Below are 20930 nucleotides of genomic sequence, written 5' to 3'. Positions count from 1 at the left end.
GAGTACTGTGTTCAGTTCTGGTCACCACATCTCAAAAAGGATATCGAAGAGATAGAAAAAGTGCAGAGAAGAGCAACGAGGATGATTGAAGGATTGGAGCACCTTCCTTATGAGAAGAGGCTGCAGCGTTTGGGACTCTTTAGTTTGGAGAGGAGACATCTGAGGGAGGATATGATTGAAGTCTACAAAATTATGCATGGGGTAGAAAATGTGGACAGAGAGACATTTTTCTCTCTTTCTCACAATACTAGAACCAGGGGGCATTCATTGAAAATGCTGGGGGGAAGAATTAGGACTAATAAAAGGAAACACTTCTTCACGCAACGTGTGATTGGGGTTTGGAATATGCTGCCACAGGAGGTGGTGATGGCCACTAACCTGGATAGCTTTAAAAAGGGCTTGGACAGATTTATGGAGGAGAAGTCAATCTATGGCTACCAATCTTGATCCTCCTTGATCTCAGATTGCAAATGCCTTAGCAGACCAGGTGCTCAGGAGCAGAAGCAGCAGCAGGCCATTGCTTTCACATCCTGCATGTGAGCTCCCAAAGGCACCTGGTGGGCCACTGCGAGTAGCAGAATGCTGGACTAGATGGACTCTGGTCTGATCCAGCAGGCTAGTTCTTAAAAAAAAAGGTTCGCCACCACTGCCCTATGTTAAGTAGATGTGTAAGACTCTATACAAGTTTTCTGATTGAAACCTTGGATAGGGAAGATTGATCTCCTATGAAAACTGGAAGTAACTCAAGGCAACTGAGCTCTTAAAAGTACCACGTAGTTATAGAGGGTACAGAGGTCCTGATGAAAATGACAGTGCTCCTCATTCAGGAAATCTTAACAAGGCCATCCTTGGAGGAAACCTGTTTCACATCAGTGTGCAATTACAGAATGATATCAAGCTTATGGTAATATGCATTGTATCTCTGCACCTTTTTTCAAGCTTCGTAGTCATACTGCAATGGTAACAGCAATTACTGAAGTCTTGAATGTGTACTAACACTGTATTTACATAGCTCTTGTTAAGTGTGTGAGGAACATCAAGCCAGCAGACTTGAGGAAATCTGCGGTCTTATGAGAGGGACTCCCCTCGTGAAGATCTATGAAGACTCAGGTGCTGAATACATTGAGATAATGTCAATATCTCTTTCAGCTGAATACTGGTATGTGTCAAAGACCCGTCCAGGCCTTTGGAGTGGTAGCAATGTCAAGCCCTGGTTCTGAACCAGTATTCAAAATGCAAAGTGAAAGTTTTTATATTTTTTATTAAAAAGAAAAGTTGTAAAACAGCAGCTTCAAAAAACATGCAGTGAATACAAAATCATAACGTGCATTTCCAGATACACAATAAAACAATAAAGTACACTTACTAAAAGAAGTACTGGATAGAAAATATAACAGACATCCTCAGAGCACAAGCAAAGTACTTCAAGCATAGTAGAAGCAAAGTAGACAATAGGCAAAAGAAATAAATGGCTGCTAACTCTAATGAGTTTCATTTATGGCACAGGCTGGCCACACCAAATAATTAATTAGCCAATCAGATACCAAACTAATAACTCTCTGGAAGGTGGGCAAGTTACCCCGTCCTTTTGAAATTTTCTATTGGGCTTTAGCTGACCGGTCAGATCCAACTCAAATAACTGGAAATGATTTCATGCTCATAACGGGGAATCTGACTTTGGTGGTGGTACAAACTATCTCTATCTTCAAACACCTGCTTCTAAGCTATGTGAAAAATAAGAGGGACAAGAACAAAGATTTTTGGTGAGCTTTTTCAGCAATCAAAATGGAGTCTCTTTGGACATAGCAATATACAAGTAAAATGGTTATTCTCTTGAAAACATGTAACTTATGTGAACTGGGAAGTAAAATTTTAACAGCCTATCCCTAGACACAGGATTTCAAAAGGGGGCCATCCAATACCTGACGTTACCACAAAGAATTCTGGAAATACTTCAGCTGAACTGGAAATGCTTCAGCTATTGAAAATTGGAGGAATTTTCAACTGGACAATCAGAATGTGAAAGTAAGCTTCTGTAAGTCATCCCCGGTGATGTATGGAAAACCAGATACCTGTCACAGCAACAGTGAAGGAACTCTAACGAGTGTTATGATCCCCTTCCACCCCACATCTTAAAACATGCATCCATGCCGGGATATTTATGGATAGAATATATATGTGAGATATATTTCTGATTTATATTAATGCTAACAGATATATATGGTGTGGCGCAGAATAAAATAGGCTAAAAGCAAGCCGAAGAAATGGCAAACAGTTAGTAGAAAATAAATCTACTCATTTGTTCCTTGATGTCCACACCCAAGCCAGAGCTACAGTTGATAAGAGTTGTAAATGTGAACTATCCCTTGAATTGAAATGCCGCAGCCTTCCTTCCCTTCAACTGTTCCTAAAACTCCTAAGTGCTCCCATCCCTGATTTAATCTCGCTGCCTCAGCAAAATTACAGTAGCCAGAGACTTACTCTGCCACCTATTCAAGGTGTTTCTAATGTAATCAAGAGAACAATTGGCTACCAATCTCCTGGGTTAGGACAATAGATAGAGCTGCTAATTAGCTCAGCCCTGCATCCCAGCACAGATGCAAGAAAAGGAAACCAATGCAAAGGGTCTCTTTTCCCGCCAAACTAGCGATCTACCCTATAAAAGTCCTGCTCACCTTAAGCTCCTGGCTCATTTCTAACCTGAACCTCCCTTGGTCAAGTTGGTGTGAGACACGATATCATCCTTCTACAGGATCTCTGTGCTGGCATAGAGTCCCTGCCTTCTCCTTTATCTGCTGCATTGGAACCATTAGGTAACTATCACCCTACTGCCTCCCAATTCCCTTTCTATCATCCAAACCTGTTTTTCTCACATTTTTATATCTCTAGGAACTTGTATGTATGTGCCTCCATATCTTACTGTATGTGTGCTTGAAACCAAATTTATATAAACATTTTAAACTTGATTTGGACTCCTTGTGTTACTCTGCGGAACGCTCCTTGCCATATTTCCCCGTATACATAGTCTCAAAGATTCCAGCCTAGCCTCCTCTCGCATTGCCAAGTGAGTTATCTCCCCAAAGCTCTGACAAGCTAAGCACTTTCCCCAATGTATTTGCTGCACCGAGCTATTCTTCCCCAGTGCTAACCCCAAAAGAAATCCTTCCGCCTGTTAAGCTAGGTAACAGATTTGGTGGTTCACGCGGGCAAGACTTGCTTTGCCAAAAGGAGTAAGTGCACAACTCCGTAGGTAAACAGACATAGGGAATTTGGCTTTGGAACTTCGCAAGAGCGTTACTTTGGAACTGTGTGTGTTCGTCTAGAGACGGAAAAACGGGAATTTGGGGTGGTTTTTCCTTCATCTCCTGATCTGCCTCATCAAGACACCCACAGCTCGCCACTAGCTCCTTCAGTGAGCCAGACTGTATTGCAAGTGGGCGAGTCACAGATCGTATCCTGGCAATCTCTGCCGAAGGTGGTAGAAAACCATACTTCTAGTCTAGGGGGAAAATCATACTACTTAGGGTCCCTTTCAGTGTGTGCAATAAAGCTAGCTTCCCTCTCTTCCCCCTCCCTTTTGAGATAGAGTCCGTGGTACCAGATAGTCTGAAAGTTGCTAAAGAGTACTCCCATTGCTTTGCTGCAGAGCTCCTGTGAGCCAATTAAGGAAAGCTCCCGTGAGCTACGTTACGTTCTGAGTCCAAATATAGTTACGTGGTGTCCTTAATGAAAGCTCCCGTGAAGAGTTGCAGTTGCTTCAAACTCTAAGTTCGAATATAGTTTCGCTGTACTGAAAAGCTCCCGTGAGCCATGTATACTTTAAGTCTGAATAGAGTACTCAAATAGTTCCACTGTGCCTTTAATGAGAGCTCCCATAAGCCATGTATACTTTAAGTCCGAATAAAGTACTCAAATAGTTTTGCTGTGCCATTAATGAAAGCTCCCACAAGCTACGCAAGCCTTAAAAGTTCGAATAGAGTACTCCAAAGTGTTTCATTGTGTCCGTAGTGAAAGCGGATGTATATTTTATGACACCAACAACTCCGTGGAGCAATTAATGAAGTTGGATTTGACGCCCCATCAGGCAGCAACCTCTGAGAATTTTGTCTTGGTATATTGCTGGCTGGAACAACAAAATAACGAATCAGGATTTTTTACAATATATTTCAAGACATGACCTCATACTTCTCCAAGAGACTTGGTTTCCTACTCCAATCCATCTTCAAGGCTAAACCCCACTGATTTTCATGTGAAGAACTAAAGCATGATCCTTTACCTGGGAGTAAGCTTGGTTGTTGGCAATGGGGCTTGCTTCTGAGCAAACCCTCCTAGGGTCATGATTCACCCATTTGAAGAGTTGCAGTTGCTTCAAAGCAAAGCCACCAATTACCACCAATCTGACTCTTGAGTAACACATGTCTCAGAGCCAACTGTTTTTTTCTAAACTAAAACCTCAGTATTGAGGTTAAGTTGCTGTGTTGGCACTTTGCAATAAATAAGTGGGTTTTGGGTTCAATTTGGGCACTCGGTCTCGAAAAGGTTCGCTATCACTGGACTAGATATTACAGCATCCATGGGTCCAACGTCATTTCAGAGATTAACTCGGCCATTTTAAAATGCTAAGCAGCACTGAAAAAGGAGCTGAGGATCAAGATCAACTGGTCCTGCCACACTGCAGGTCCCCTTGCAACAGCATTTTTAAAAGGCCAAGTTCAGCTCTAAAATGGCAGCAGCATCCATGGGTCTGACCAGCAGTTGCCATTACATTTAGCTTGGCCCTTAGGGAACCTGGATGGTTCTTATATTTTGACTACTTTGGGATTTGGGAACTATTTTATTTCTTTGCATTTATAACCCGCCTTCCCTGAAGGGCTCGGGGCGGTGTACAACAAGAGGACCAACAATATAACATCAACATATAATTCAATTAAAAAGGTCCATATAGCTTAGATAAAATAGATTTTCTGTATTACAAAGTATATTATGAAGCGTTTGCCCACTGAGAGTCACCATACTGCTTTCTTAAAGCTGCCCTTGGGAAAATAAGCAAATAGCCAATTCTGACTGGCTCTGAATTGTTTTAACTATTCCTGGGAATAGGGCCCAGTTCAAAATATTACAGGCAAAAGAAGTAGATAGGAGAAAAACAGTCCTGAAATAAAGTGAACATTATTAGTTTGTTAAAAGGTTCTCCATGAAATATTTCATCTCCTCCAAAAAGCACTTATAGTTGGCCCCCAAAATCAAGGCACACAAAAATTTAGAAAGCAGCAAAACTGATATGGCCTTCTTCATTTTCTAATATCATTTCTCTCAAAATACTATTTCATAATAACATGTATTATTTAAATAGCTCCATGATGAAGAAATCAAAGAACAGTTATTTTGCCTTGAATTACTACTGAAGGGGTTTTCCATTAAGCCTCTGGTATTTGATACAGATGTAAACTCTCCAGAAATTTTGAAGCAATGGAAAAAACCTTTTCCCTATTTTTTTGGACAAAACCAATAATTCTGGGAAAAACTGAACTATGCAATACTTGCTTTCTCATCAAACCTAATCCAATTTTTCTGCTTTAGCATAAAACATTTTATAGTCATATATTTTCTATAAGCACATATACGTAATATGAGAGACAGCGCCAAACTGCTGTGCCCTATGCACACTACACTCATTTCAAAAGAAAAATAAATGTTTCGTTCAAGTCTTTCACTGCTTTGCAAAATTTCCATGGGGAAAAAGTCTTCAGGCTTTCACGCTATCCATTTTAACTGAACAAAACTTCATCTTAGTTCTATACTGATTTCATAGAAAAAATATTTTGTAGGAACATTTTTTCTAGTACTCTCCAAAATTTCCCAATTTTCCCATTGAAAAATATGAAAAAGTCTTCCAGAGGGGAAAAAAAGTTTTCCCAGGCCTTCACGTCTCTAATATTTGATTAAAAAACACTTTGTTATTACTTGCAATTGTCTCAGGAAAACTTGTTTTGGTGTCAGGCTCCAAGAACACTAAATATCCCTGAAGCTATTTCCAGAACCATTCCTGAACTTGTAAACTGAATATCAGTCCTTTCTCTTCCAAGACAAATTGGGTCAACAAAGTGAAGAAGGAATATTATTTTGATGAAGTCCCTGACAGACAAACTAAACTGATAATTAGGGACTACAAGTACACAAAAGAAGCAACACTCCAGCCTCCATAAACAGGACCCATCCAGTTAATTAAAAAACAAAAACAAATTGATTTTCTTGGATGTACACCAGCTTTTGCTTAGCATAAAAAAAAATTGCCAAAAAAACAGTTGCCAGTTGAGCTGCAAAGTTTTACCGTATATACTCGCGTATAAGCCGAGTTTTTCAGCCCTTTGTTTTGGCTGAAAAATGTCCCCTCAGCTTATATGCGAGTGAGGGTAACAACCGGCAGGAGAGCGGCGTCGGCGGCGACCCAGCCCATCCCTTCCCCATACATATTTGGGCTTAACAGGCCGGCTGGGCCAACAACAAGTTTGTTTTTTTTTTTAAAAAAGAACTAGCCTCTGCTGCTGCAGTACCGGCACCAGCAGAAGGCTTCATTCCATTTTTTAAAAAGGGAAAAGAACCCCCCCCCCTGGCTCGCTGCCAAGAAAACCCTCTTCCTTACCCTTAAAGTTTTTTCCTTGAATGAAATAGTCTCTGCCACCTGGTATCGGCACCAGCACGAGGCTTCGTTCCACAAAAAAGAGAAAAGAATGACTCTCCTTGAGCACTGCAGAGAAAGTCCTCCTTACCCTTAAGCTTTTTTTCTTTAGTGAAATAGCCTCTGCCGCCTAGTATCAGCACCAGCACGAGGTTTCATTCCATTTTTTTTAAAAAAGACACTGCCGAGAAAGCCCTCCTCCTTATCCTTAAACTTTTTTTTCTTGAGTGAAATAGCCTCTGCTATTGGGAAGTCCAGTATCGGGGAGATTTCCAATCAAAACAAAAATCACTCACTCACTCATACACACAGTCTAAGCTGACAGGAGAGAGCTCTTTAAATTTTGTTTGTTTGAATCGGCGCTGGTAGGCTTCCTTTCTTTCAAAACAAAAATCTCACACATACACACACACACACAGAGTCTAAGCTGACCAGAGAAAGAGTTCTTTAAGGTTTGTTTGTTTTAAATGAAATAACCTCTCCATATTGATGCGGGCAGGTTCCTTCCATTCTAAAACAAAAATCACTCACTCATACACACCCATACCCTAAACCTCCCCAGAGAGCTCATAAAGTTTTTTAACGAAATAGGCACTCAGTGGCACAAGGCTTGTAAAAGCAAACACAAAACAAAATCACGAATTACACAACCCTCCCCCCCCCAAAGCTACTCAAAGTTGCTTAAAAACTGAACTGAGAGAGATAGAGACCCATTGTTCAAGAAGAGCTTGAACTTTACCTGCCTCTACTTCATAAGCCTGCCTTTGTGAGACTTGCCACTATTTCATAAGCCTGCCTTTGAGAGACACACCAGCCCTGCAGAGGAGGCCTTCCTGGAGAGAAGAAGACGCCAAACAGTTTGATTTTCAACCAGTTGTTTACTTTTTAAAACTATTTGCTTTGGCTAACAGTTTGTATAGTTTCCTGTTGCTATTTGTTATTGGGGTGGTGTGTAGAGGCAGGGGTTAGGGCTGCAGAAAGCCAGGGTTCTTGGAGCGTAAAGTTATTATTTCCTCAATTCTTCCACTTTGTCTGTTTTTGTGTGTGTGCATGTGAGGCGCCGGTTAGGCTCCAGGTAGGCATACGCCAGGGAGGACTGCCTCCTTACTTAGGGGAAACATTGTGGTTTTGTGTGATTCTCCCTTGCTGTACTCTTCATTCGGTTGTTTTAAATTCATAGGTGTCTCCCATTTCCCACCCCCCAATTTACTGTTTACTGTTTTTCTTTGAAATAAATATTCAAAAATATTTAACCTACTGATGCCTCAATTAATGTAATTTTAATGGTATCTATTTTTTATTTTTGAAATTTACCAATAGCTGCTGCATTTCCCACCCTCGGCTTATACGCGAGTCAATAAGTTTTCCCAGGTTTTGGTGGTAAAATTAGGTGCCTTGGCTTATGCACGGGTCGGCTTATACACGAGTATGTACTGTGCATTAAATGTAGTTGCACTTGTTACATTCTACAGTAGTGATCTAGACAGCTCAAAAGTGACGTTAATGTAGTAACAACAGAGAAAAAACAGTTTAAGCAAGCAAAAAAATATTTGAAGGGAAAATGGGGAATGGAACATACAAGAAAGTGACACGATGAAAGAATCCCAACAGAACAGTTTCCTGTATTCAGAAATTTTGCCTGTGCAAGCCCTAGATGGGAATCAGGGGCAAAGCAAGGGGGAACTGCACCTGGGGCGCGTGCACCCAGCTGCACCCCCGCCTGCCCCTGCCATGCCTTAGAATGCCCACGCCACATGCATGCCCCGGGGTGCCCCTGAGGCGTCCCCCCTTCCGCGGGCACTAAGCCACTGACGGAAATAAAACCAATTCAGGGGAACAACAATTAATAAAATTTAAAAATGCTATTTGTACCTGGAATTCCACTATAGTAATAAGCGAATATCTTCCAGACTATAAAGGGCCAGTGCCCTAACCTGGATAGCTCAGGCTAACCTGATCAAGTCAGATCTTGGAAGCTAAGCAGGGGTCAGCCCTGGTTAGGATTTGCATAGGAAACCACCAAGGAATACCCCGGTCACTATGCAGAGGCAGGGAGTGGGAAATCACCTCTGAGCATCTCTTGATGTGAAAACTCTATGGGATCACTATAAGTTAGCTGCAACTTGATGGTGAATAATGATAATGTATAATAAAATAAAACCAAGGACCTATGTGAATGAGGGAGGACTGGTTTTCAAAGAAAATTTGAAGCCGTGACTCACCTTCGTGATAGATGTAAACACCTTTTCTAGAATTGCATTGGGTTGAGCTCTGCGAGACCCATTGTCTTGAACACCAAAATAAATGGCACAAGGTTTGGCAATAAATCTGGAAAACAAACACCCAAGAAAGAATAAAAATTTATAAAACATAAAAGTATACCATATTTTGAACACACAACTTAACATTAAATTACACCCTGTCTAGAACACACAAAAGATAGGAGTTTGGAACTTTTTCGTTCAGAAAAAAATGGTTTGGGATGAACATGATAGATGTTTACAAAATTATTTATAGGGTGGAGAAGGGGGATAGAATGAGCTGGTAGCAAAAGCATGTTTGAGTTCTCATTAAATTTTTAGTGAATGCTTTGAGGGCAGGAAGAACATTTTGTTTCAGAATTCAGTACAGCAGATTTATCTTTAATTACTACACATGTAAGCCTTCCTGTACAACTAATTGCATCTATGCAGAATTTTTTGCATTTGCAGAATTAATTTGAGCCAGATCAGATTTTTTTTAATCTACTTTCTCACCCACAGCACTGTGAGAAGGAATTTATAAGAATCAGTTTCAGCAAATTTCATTATTACAGAAATCATGGAAGCCAATGGAAGTAAGACTAAACAGCCTCTAAAATACTTAAATTCATTTAAATTAAAACAAACATGAAGAATAATGTGCAGTGGCAAAGTAGAAAATATCCCCCTATGCTAATTCTATAGGATAGGCCAAATGGTCTGATGTAATGTGTTCCCTCCAAGACTAGTTATCCCAAAACCTCCCAGAAAGATTCAAGAACAGAAACCTGTGGTGATCCTGGTAGCTTCCTTTTGCCCATGGTGACCGTGGTTCTGTATTCTACAACAACTGCTATCAACAACTGCATTGATGCATCTAATAGAAATCAGAGACCTGCTATCTCAGGGACCCATATGGCATCTGGAATCTCAACTATTTTGCTTAACTGCCTGGACGTTGAACAGAATCACCTCAAAAAAGCAGGCTTCAGCAAAGAGGTGATAGAGACATTGCTAGTTGGCTGTCCATCAACCGAATATACAATTCAACTTGGAAGGCTTTTGTGGGATGGTGCTGTTGGAAGAAAGCGGACCTTCTACACCCCAAAATATCAGCATTATTGGAATCTTTTTTCAAGATAATGTTAAAGCAGGTCTATGTTCAGCATCCCTAAGAAGAGAAAGTAGTTGCAATTGCTAGTGATTGTTCGACTAGAAGGATGGAGACTCGCAAAACATCCACATATAGTTAAGTTCTCAAGGGAGCCACCTCCAAAGATTCTCCAAAATTGAATAGGTTTCCTGTGTGGAAACTGAATGCTGTTCTAAATGCGCTCAGAAAACACCATTTGGAACCCATCAATGGCATTCCACTCAAATTCCTTAGAATGAAGACCATATTTCTAATCAGTTACCTCAGCAAGGAAAATATTGGAGATCGGAGTCTATTCAGTGGACTGCTTCTTATGTATCTTCCACAAGGACAAGGTAGCACTCAGGACTGATCCAACCTTCATCCCCAAAGTGAATCCAGTTTTTGTGCTTTATAAGCCTATTATACAGTCTTTGAGACATTTGCTAATGATGGACTTAACAATTTTGATTCCTAGATTGGGTGGAGAGACAGCTATAAACATTGCCTTAGTCTTTTTACTATTTTGCATCCTGATGATGTAGGCCTTGAAGGCACTTCTGACATTTAGTTCGTGCCATATGATCTCTTTGGAATGTTTTGTTTGAGGGCTGAAGAATGACAGACAGATTTCTTGTTGTCTATGGCAGGTAGTTGCCCGTCCTGCTTGATGGTTGGACAGTTCAACCAGTTCGCTTGAATGTTGTTCATTTCCCTGGTATGTTCTGCTGAAATGGAAAGTAGATGTTTTTCTGCCCAATGGAGAATTATGATGGCTTCTTTGTGTACGGCTCATGATTTGGATCCCCTGTTTGTTCAGATTAACTTTGGCCATGATGTTGCAAGTCCACACTAGGACGCAGCATCTGTAAAGGGTTTTCTGAAAGTGTAGTAGTGCTAGACGTATGGCTCTAATTTCCAATAGATGTACTGGCAACTTGGATTCTCGTGTCAACCAAGTACCTGAACTGGTACATTGTTCAGTGTTGCTCTCCAACAATGAAGACTGGATAATGACAATACGGTAGAAGATTTGCTGAGAATGATGGCTGAGGCCATATCCATCACAAGTTGCTAACGTTATTGTATTATATAGCATTTGCCGTGAGTCATGTTCTTTATGTTGGTTCACCAACCAAACTGATTTTCACTTCCCAAATAAATTACAAGCAAAGAAGCAATGGACAAATTATCCTATATCTGAGAGGAGCAACAGGACATGTGCTATGTTTTGCAACCTCAATGCTAAATGAGAGCTATGGTTAGTTATAAATGAATGTAGATCTCCCCCTTAATGATATTGAAAAATGTAGCAGGTTTGAAACTGGTTAGGAGAGTGTCGCTGCTGGAAGATTCATGATGAATAAGACCTAAACCCCATTTGCGGGCTTATGAAGCAGCAGTGATGGAGTCTAGAATAATTTCAACCGTCTTAAAAGTTTTTAAATCATTTAAAATAGTTGTCCTTTTAAATTAAATTCCTGTTTCTGACCTTGTTCTGATATATAAAGCTTTTTACAGCTTGAAACCCATAACTGTTAAGGATCACCTCCCTCAATATATGTGTGCCTGCTAACTTAGATTAGCCCACAGATCACTTCTAAGGATTCTTTCTATCTAATAAGTATGGCTGGCCATGATAAAGACTTGTTTCTTCTCTGTATGGCTCCATCATTGAGCATTTTGAAAAGCTTATAAAGGTGCATTTGTTCCTTTTTTTCTTGAGGGAGGTGAAGACTTGATTAGGTTTTTAATTACCTTTTTATCACTTTATTAGAAACTGAAGATCGGGCCATGCATTTTTTTTCTTTAAATCTTCACTAGATTCTGCCTTGATTATACACCACTTCAAACTATTCTGGAGTAGTAATATACATTCTCCAAGCCACTCAACAATGCTACAACCATCTACACACCACAGAAGGGCAACACAACCCTTGCACTGGTTTCAAATGAAATTAGTACACCTCTTCCTGATCAGGGAAGCCTTTACTGGCTTAGAATAACAACACTAAATCAAATAATACATTATTGAACTTCAGGTTAGTGTAACACATTCAACCATAAGGTCTAATAGACATACTACATTTATTTCAGCAATTATAAGGAATGCTTTGAAGTCGCTGTTAACCAAGCAAGTTCTCAAATCACAGCATTAATAAATAGTTTTCATTCTTAAAATTCAATTAACATTCCTTCAAACTTCAGCAGCAACATCTTCAGATACAACCTCTGTTCAATGTGCATGATATCCCTGTCCTTTGTTCAACGTGCCTCAGTTGGTTCGGTGAGTTTTATAACTTTATTACAATGTAATCAAGAGATTCTAAGTCATAATCTTGGACATAATGGCACGATTGATGGGGCAGCTGGAGTCAACTCCAATCAAATCACATACTTTACAGAACAGCAAAGAGCCTTTCCGAATATAGAAACATGAAAGACAGTTTGGAGTTTGAAAATTCAACACTGGAGGTATGCTCCAAATGGTACTTTTTTGCCGCTTTCCAAATTAGGAGACACAAATTAATGAGATTAGGTGTGTATACCATAAAAAAGTATTTTTAAAAATCTGGATACAAGGGAGACAAAAAAGTCCCACTATTCTCAGTTATCTAAGCATCAAATACCAGTTTGGTACCTAGATTCTTCCTTCCCCAAGATTCTGATATGATTCAGTTCTATTGCTCCCTATAGAGAACCTTTCTGTGGAATTGGAGCTGTGATTTAAGCAAATAGCATCAACACTGCAGCAGAACTGGCAGAATCTGCCCGCTAAATAACCCCCACACCTCAAGTGAATTTGACCAGAAATTTGCCAAAGCACAACAGCAAGCAAGGTATTCAATGGCCAAAAGCCTCCTAACAGAATCGATGCAGAATCAGGGAATCCCAGCCAAACCGTGGCGTGGCAAGCCTAGCATACTCAAGTCAACCTACAAAATCAAAGCCAAACTCAAACCAAATAAAAGCCAAGCTGATTTAACAAGGTGGGATACAGTAAAATGAATCACAGGAATTGCCCATTAGGATCAATGGAAGATGCTGGAATGTGCACTGGATACAACGGGAGCAAGGAATACCAACTGACTTGTAAGAACTCAACTGAAGTAATTTTTTTTTTTTTTACCATCAAGTTGTAGCCAACGCACAGAAACTTTCCAGGGTTTCCAAGTCATGAAACACTCAGAGGTGGTTTGCCTCTGTACAGCAACCTGGGTGTTCTTAAGTGGTCTACTATCCAAATACTGTCCTGGGCTGACCCTGCTAAACTTCTCAAATCAGGATAGCCCGAGTTATCCAGATCAGGGCTAAAATACGTTACATTACATCACACAAAAAGTTGCGATGAAAATGCACCATGGATTCACAGCGAGGATCTGTGGGCCCAGACAGATTGCTTTGGGGCTGGAATGATGACCCCAAGTGCAGGAGAAGTGCTCTGCAACTGGAATGACAGGCCCCATAGTGGAACAACAAAGTCAAGGGTACCAAATAAGGTAACTGAAAGCAGAAATCCACCTTGAACCAGATTCCTGAAATCAACTTCCATTGGGATGGAACCAAGGCATATATTTTTACAGTTGTACATATTTCTACTGCCTTTACTGATTTTCTGCAGTACTGCAGTTTGCCACCCTATGCAGGGCTCCTCCCAGATAAATAAGCCATTCATTTCCATCACCAGAAAATGTACTGAAGTTAAATTTATTGAAGACGAAGACTGGGTTGAGAGGAGGGTTTCCAGCTGCCATGTTTAGACAGTGGCCTTCACACTTGACCTGTTCGTCAAGAGCCTGGGTGTAACTCTGGAATCCTCCTTGTCCATGGCCCAAGTCACACATATAGCCAAAGTAGCCTTTTTTCATCTGCAACAGGTCATACAGTTGGCTCCCTATCTTTCCCGCTCAGACCCGGACACGACGATCCATGCAACAGTCACCTCCAGGTTAGATTACTGTTACCGCATTCCATGCAGGCCTGCCCTTGAGACGGACCCAGAAATTAAAGTTGTTCCAGAATGCAGCAGTTAGGCTTTTCACCAGCATGATGGTGAATGACGATATTACACTGATCCTGCACCATCTGCATTGACTACCAACAGAATTCCAGATCATGTTCAAGATTTGGGTTTTAACCTTTAGGGCCTTGAGTGGTCTGGGGCCCTCATATTACGCCAGTTGGACACTCTGTTCCTCCAATAGTAATCTTCCAGTGGTTCCTCGACCCAAGGACATCCTGTTGGCCCTAACCACAGCCTGGTGGAACTCACTGTCAGCTGGAACCAGGACCCTGCAGAACCGTACTCAGTTCCACAGGCACTGCAAGACAGAGATGTTCCACTGGGCCTTTGGTTGAGGCCACTTGTGGGTCCAGTTGATCCACCAATACCTAGTCTTCCTCACCTAGCACATTATCACCTTGGGCACTCCTCCCCTCCCCCCCCCCCATAAATAGAAACTGACTCATATTGAGATTTTTTTGGGCGGGTGAAATTATTTAAAGGCTGGAATTACTATATATTACACCATCAAGTTGCTGAATTAAAATGTTACAATTATTTTATGCTATAAGTTTTTTTAGAGATTTTAACTCTTCTAAGTTGCCCTCATCCTGGCTGGGAATGGGCAGGGTATAAATATAATAAAATAATAAATGCACACTGTATAGTATCTGCTTGTACAAAATGACTGATTTACAAAATTAGGAGTCATTCTGTGCATTCATTAACTTAGACAACAATGAAGCTAGAGCACTACAAATAGCAAGTTTAAATCTTTCCAGTTTTTTTTAATTAACCCAGTTCATATAAGGTCTAAGAAGAAAAGAAATTATCTTATCCTAGTGGGACTGGACTCTGCCACTGATCCTGATCTGCATGGCAAAGGATAGCCTGATCTCATCAGTTCTCAGAAACTAGGCAGGGTCAACCCTGTTAAGCATTTGAAAGGGAGACTCGGGGTAGTGACACAGAGGCAGGCAATGGCAAACCATCTCCAAATGTCTTGAAAACCCCGCCAGGTGTCACCATGTCAGATATTACTTGACATCCCCCCATTGCCATGCAGAAAGTAGAAAACAAAAGGTGGCTACCAGGCCAGACAGGTATTTGTGGAAACCTAGTAATGCTTCATGCAGTAAATTACAGCATTAGTAAATAAGGAGTACCAGAGGAGTGGTTAAAAAGGATTTATCTCCATCACTTTGCTTCTGGCAACAAAGATGAAACACAGTTTCATCAAACAACTACAAATACGTGTTTACACAGCAGTTTTAGATGGGATCCAAGATGGCGACACTGGGGAAAGACGCTAGCTGTGCTGCTACGAAAAAAACGTAAATTTATCTTGATTCTGCTGCTGTTATATATGGTTTTAAATAATTTTGACTGTGTAGTTAACAAGTGCCTGCAGTTGTGAGCTGCTTGAATCTGTGTCAAGGACAACTGTGGAATTTTGGAGCCTAATTGAGTGTCTGTCTTCAGATTACTGTGTGGGCAGCCTGTTAGTGATTTACGCTTGAGACCCCCACACTTTGCTCTCTTGGTCTCTAGACAGGCGGGGTGTTTAAAGCAATTACATCAACAACTAACAGGATTTCCATCCTACCTGGAGTGGAGCTATCGGTGACTGGGCGTACAATGGCAGCTAGGAAACGCCTGAGAAATACAGAGAGAGCTGAGCCCTCCTGCGTCCAAGCAACAAAAAAATAGGCGATTTTCTGTTACCTCAGGGGTGAGACTCTGGCCACATTTACTATTTCCAACATCATCAAATCGGTTCTCCCCTTTGACTCTGGAGGAAAACACAACTCCCCTTGCCCCCTCTGAAAATGAAGGTGGAACAGTGGGGAGTCACTAACAATGCTGTCATCCAAGCTTGGAAGCTACTCCACGAGGAGCCCCATTAACTTAGGACTCAGAGGAGCTGTGGCTCACGTCATCACAACCCACCTCCAGGGAAGGAGAGATATAAACATGCAAAGGCACGTCTGAGAAGTGTGTCTGACACTGCCTCTCTTTGCAATCTTGTTGCTAGAACTCTTAGCAACATTTACAGTGAAATTAAAAAAGATCCAAATGAACTTAGGACTCATTGTGTAAAGCAATCCTCTTGAAGCAACATGCTATGGATTCAGCTCACAGAACAGAGGAACAAGGGTGAACTAAAGGATTGACAGAACCATCTGCACCATTCACCTTAAATGCAAAACAAATCTGGCTCAATTTTTTTCAGAGTACCTTTAATACCCAGCATGTTAACTATCAACAACTGATAGCTTGAGAACAATAAAATCTGTCTCAATATTTTCTACTATAATGGCTGCTTGGCCTGTCTGGAACTCTTTGAGTCTAGCCAAACGCATGCATCTAAGAAGTGTGTTACTTAAAAATCAGAGCAAAGGAGATAGATCTGATCTCAGTAGAATCAATCAATGCTTCAAATTACCTGAATGACCATCAGAGAGTACTTCACTAACATTTGTTTCACCAGTTATTACAAAAGAACCGTGGAAACGTAGGGATTACTCTTAAGAGCAAAGGCATTCTCCCCTCACGGGTTTTTTTTCATAATATTATTGTGTCTCCATTGGTTCCAAACCTCTCAAAAAGGAGACTTAATCCTGATTTGGAATTGCCCGATACATCTGCAAACAGGAAACTGATGAAGGCTAGAAGTTCAGTTTGAGGTCAACCCCAGGGATCCCTCTCTTCATCTCTATGGCACAGGATCTTTAACCATAGCCCAGGAAATGGGACCACACCAGGAATCGCTTTGTTTGGAACAAAGCTAATTTAGAACAAGACAACACCTTCTGAGCCTTATGGGAACAAAATCTCTCAAGAACTATACATTTGCCCTCCTAAGACTCTTCTGCCTGCCTCCACTGTTATGGAAGACCTCTCTGCATCCCTTCTCCAGTTGGCTCCTCAACATTCCTTAGGAGTTACCTCAGATGGATTATGAGTTGGACTTTCATCTCTTTTAAAGACTTGCAATTGGGATCTCAACAGGATACAAAGGGAAAAAACCTGGGCCCAAGAGCTGAGCGAACTGATGGAGAGGCAAAACCTCACCCCTCCAGCTTCTTCGGCAATTAGATCTTCTCACCAGATGGAGATATAGAAGGAACGGAGATCATTAGAAGTGCACAATAATGGAGACTCCAGATCCAGTGCTACAAATAACTGTATGCGCTAGATTTTAGATGCCAACAAAATCCCTGGAGAAACTTATAGGAACTGGATACTGACGCCAGCCCCTCGATGCCAATTTCCCTTCCCAAATTACGTTTAGTATCCTGGAACATTGCGGGTTGGAAGGAACAACAAAGTTGCAAGACCTGAGTTTAGGGAAATGTTAACGGGCTATGATGTTTATCTTGCTGCAGGAGACTTGGTCTGCATCCTCAGATCTTTTCTCCTCGGGTTTTTTATCATATTGTGGTCCCAGCTCTTTTAAAGGCAAATTTAAAAGGAAGGGCCCAAGCAAGGTTTATCAATACTAATTAACTCCTAACTTTGATGTCCATATGAAGGTTCTCCCAGCAGCTTCCCAAATTTGCACAATCTGTTCTGTTAACTAACGAACATTTTTTTAACACTGAATTCTTAACAAATGTATATTTTTTACCTCCACTTACAGATAGACTTCCAGTTATCCAACCAATGGCATGATTTTGGTAACTATTTTTGAAGAGTTACTGGTGAAATTCCCCTCAGCTGACTTCATGAAGTAGCTGGAGATTTTAATGCCAGACTGGGGGGAATATGAACAGGCCCTATATGATGCTGTTGGGGTTGACCCAGAGTTCTTACCAGAGGGCTGCTGTGTCTACACCATTCCTAAGAATATCTAAAGACAAGACAATTAATGTAGCTGGAGTTTATTTGTTTTTAAATTTTTGTATCAGTTTCTTAATCTGACTATTTTAAATGAAAGCTTGACCAATTTTAACGGATCAGGTGAATTTACATGTATCTCTCAAAAAAGAGGGTGCAGTGCTCCTGACAAGGTCCTAGTATCCCCTAAGATCAGGAAACATGTTAAAAGAATTTCAGCATTGGTTTTTAATCATATGAGAGGCGATCATCTACCACTAACTATCACCCACATATCAATAAACCACTCCTTTTCTGAGGGGCTAAACCAGGCTAGCCCGTTACAAATTGTTAGAATGAGTTGGCCTAAAAAATAATACTGGGGAAGTCAGCACCATACTCTATTCCCATAAGCTCATGGCCCTAAGATCCACTCTCACTCTTCAAACTATTAATCCTGTTTGTGTTTTCACGCATTTATTTGAAGAGCTAACACAGGAGATTATTGCCACTACTACTAATTTCACCAGTCATGTGGAAAGAACCAAATCAAAGAAGTCGATTTATGACCCTGAGTACTAAATGATGAATACTATCACACAAAAGGGACTCTAATCACGTGGAGACATATATATGCAATCTTTAGAGATACCTCCTGTAGTAACACCTTGGGTACATACTTCTCCCTAAAGAACCAACTTCATAGTGTTATTCTCAAAGAACATAGAATTGATACTACTAAATGATCACTGGGAGCAACTTGTACAGGAGCAATAAACTGTAATCGACTCATTAAGGGAAGTTTTGGTCCCTTGTATCCAATGACTCAGGTTCACTTTAGTTTCCACGCGGCTTGTATACCCAGTCATATCTGGCAGAAATACTTCCTTGATGTTTTCTTTAATGAGACCCTTCATTTTCCTAATTTGCATGTTTCTGCCTACATAAACGAAACATAGTCCAGAGTGGCCCCCTGTCTGTGCAGAAAAGAAGTGGTAATGTGAAATTGTGCTTAAATTAAAGGACCACAAAGGCTCCAGGACCCGACGGGTTCCCAGAGTTATTTAAGAACTTTGTTGACGCTGGTGGTCCCCGGTACTAGCAGCTCTTTTACATCCGTTAATCAAACAGCTCTTGTACCATCAGATTGGACCCACGCGATTATAATTCCTGTCTTCAAAAAGGGAGATTTTTTGCTCCCTTCCAATTATCGTCCTATTAGTTTATTGTCCATCACTGGCAAGGTATATGCCAAATATTTGCACAATAAACTCTCTTCATGGATTACAGAAAACAAAATCATTGGCCCAGAACAAATAGGATTTCAACATGGAAAGTCTACTTCAGATCATTGTTTGATCCTTAGGACTCTCGTCACGAAATACACTAGCGGAAGCAAATCATCCCTGTTTGTGGCCTTTTTGGATTTAAAGGGGGCCTTTGACTCTGTCTCCAGAGATCTACTGTGGAGAAAAAAACTTGTTAATCTAGGAATTGACAGAAGGCTACTTACACTAGTAATGGCCTTACATCATGATACTACCTGTCAAGTCAAATGCTCTCCTGATGGTATACTTAGTCCTTATATACCAATTAACAGGGGGTGTCAAACAGGGGTGTGTTTTGGCCCCAACCCTATTTAATCTTTTTTTAAGTGATCTGGCTTCCTTTTTTGATGGAGGATTCCTCGCACTGCCCCTGCTTTTGAATCATATGACCATACCTTTACTTTTGTATGCTGATGATGCTATATTACTCTCCGATACAAAAGCTGGCTTGAAGCGCATTTACTGGCACGCTGTGTTGAATACTGTAGTCATAATAACCTTACGCTTAATTTTTGCAAAAGTCAAAATAATTGTTTTGCTTGTTCTTGGAGACCATTTAGTTGGCCAATAAATAATGAACAGCTTGAACAGGTCAAACATTTTAAATACCTGGGTCTCCATTTTAATTATAACTCCTCTTGGGTTACCCAAAGGAAATTGGCCATTGAATCAAGCTAAACTTAGTTGCAAGGGCCATTAGCGTATTTTCGCACCAAAGGTCATGAATTTGTACCTGCAGCCATTAAGGCATTTAATGCTGCAAAATCACCATGCAATTACTATCACGAGGAATCCCACTGGGTGGATACAAGCATGGAGCCGCTAGATATGGAAAGAGAGTTCAGATCATGCTTTCTCTATAGTATACTCGGCTTACCTCACTCAGTCCCATATGCTGCGGTCTGTTTGGAGGTGGGCCAACATCTACTCCATACAAGAGCATGAGGTGCATGACCTTCCAATTCTGGATACGCATTGTGCTTTAACAAGCTGTCACAAAAGCTTTTACCTACCAGGTGCCTCTTTCTTTCATAGCCAAAACCGAGTGGTGGTCCTTTGTTGAGGCTTGAAAATCCATGAAATGGGTCTAGTCCTTGGATGCATTGGTTTTAATGAATGCCAATGAGCTAAAGCTGACTATCAAAAAGAGAAGTTGTATGATCTCGAGGTAGTATAGTCACCCTGATGCAGCAGGCCTAATAAACGCTGCTCTCCCTTGCACTTGGGTATACCATTAAAACCCTATCCCAAGGCAAAGTATTTCCATTTGGTCTTAGAACCCAAATTGCGACGAGCCCTGACCCTTGCCAGGTGCAATATTCTCCCTTCAGCTACCACTCAGGGCAGAATACAGAAAGTGCCTTTTAATGAAAGATTTTGTCCCTGCAGTTCAGCTTGCGAAGAATCAATCCAACATCGTGATATTACACTGCCCGTTACACAGTTTAGCCAGGAATAAATATCTAAACCCGTGGTTAAAACCCCCCATTGATAATATTAATCTATCAATTGTGGTAACGATGTTGGATTGTGGTTCTGCAAGTGTATTGGAAGCGCTGGCTAACTTTTTGTGCTCTGTCATCAGCAAACGGTTATAACTGTACTGGAGATTGTATCATTACACTGAGGTCGCCATTTTTCTGGTATATTGCTGCTGTTTTAATTATGCCATTAAAGGTTTATATATATATATATACAGCAGTTTTGAAGGGGTGTGATATGCAAACAT

At 40.8% G+C, this 20930-nt stretch overlaps 1 protein-coding gene across 3 annotated transcripts in view; it reads right to left on the bottom strand.

Annotated features, from left to right (window-relative positions):
* The window catches only part of CERS5 (ceramide synthase 5), a 57783-nt gene that overhangs the window by 35372 nt on the left and 1481 nt on the right, over nucleotides 1-20930 (bottom strand). For all 3 annotated transcript variants that reach the window (XR_007243985.1, XM_048490500.1, XM_048490498.1), the window contains exon 2: nucleotides 8902-9007. Coding sequence is in view for 2 of the 3 variants with exons in the window: in XM_048490500.1 (XP_048346457.1) it covers nucleotides 8902-9007 (106 nt within the window). In the remaining variant the exon portion in view is untranslated. The remainder of the gene's footprint in view (nucleotides 1-8901; nucleotides 9008-20930) is intronic.

Source organism: Sphaerodactylus townsendi, linkage group LG03, assembly GCF_021028975.2.
Source record: "Sphaerodactylus townsendi isolate TG3544 linkage group LG03, MPM_Stown_v2.3, whole genome shotgun sequence".
Classification (NCBI taxonomy): Eukaryota; Metazoa; Chordata; class Lepidosauria; order Squamata; family Sphaerodactylidae; genus Sphaerodactylus; species Sphaerodactylus townsendi.
The sequence above is the reverse complement of the archived record's forward strand: the minus strand, read 5'-3'. Positions and strand labels throughout refer to the sequence as shown.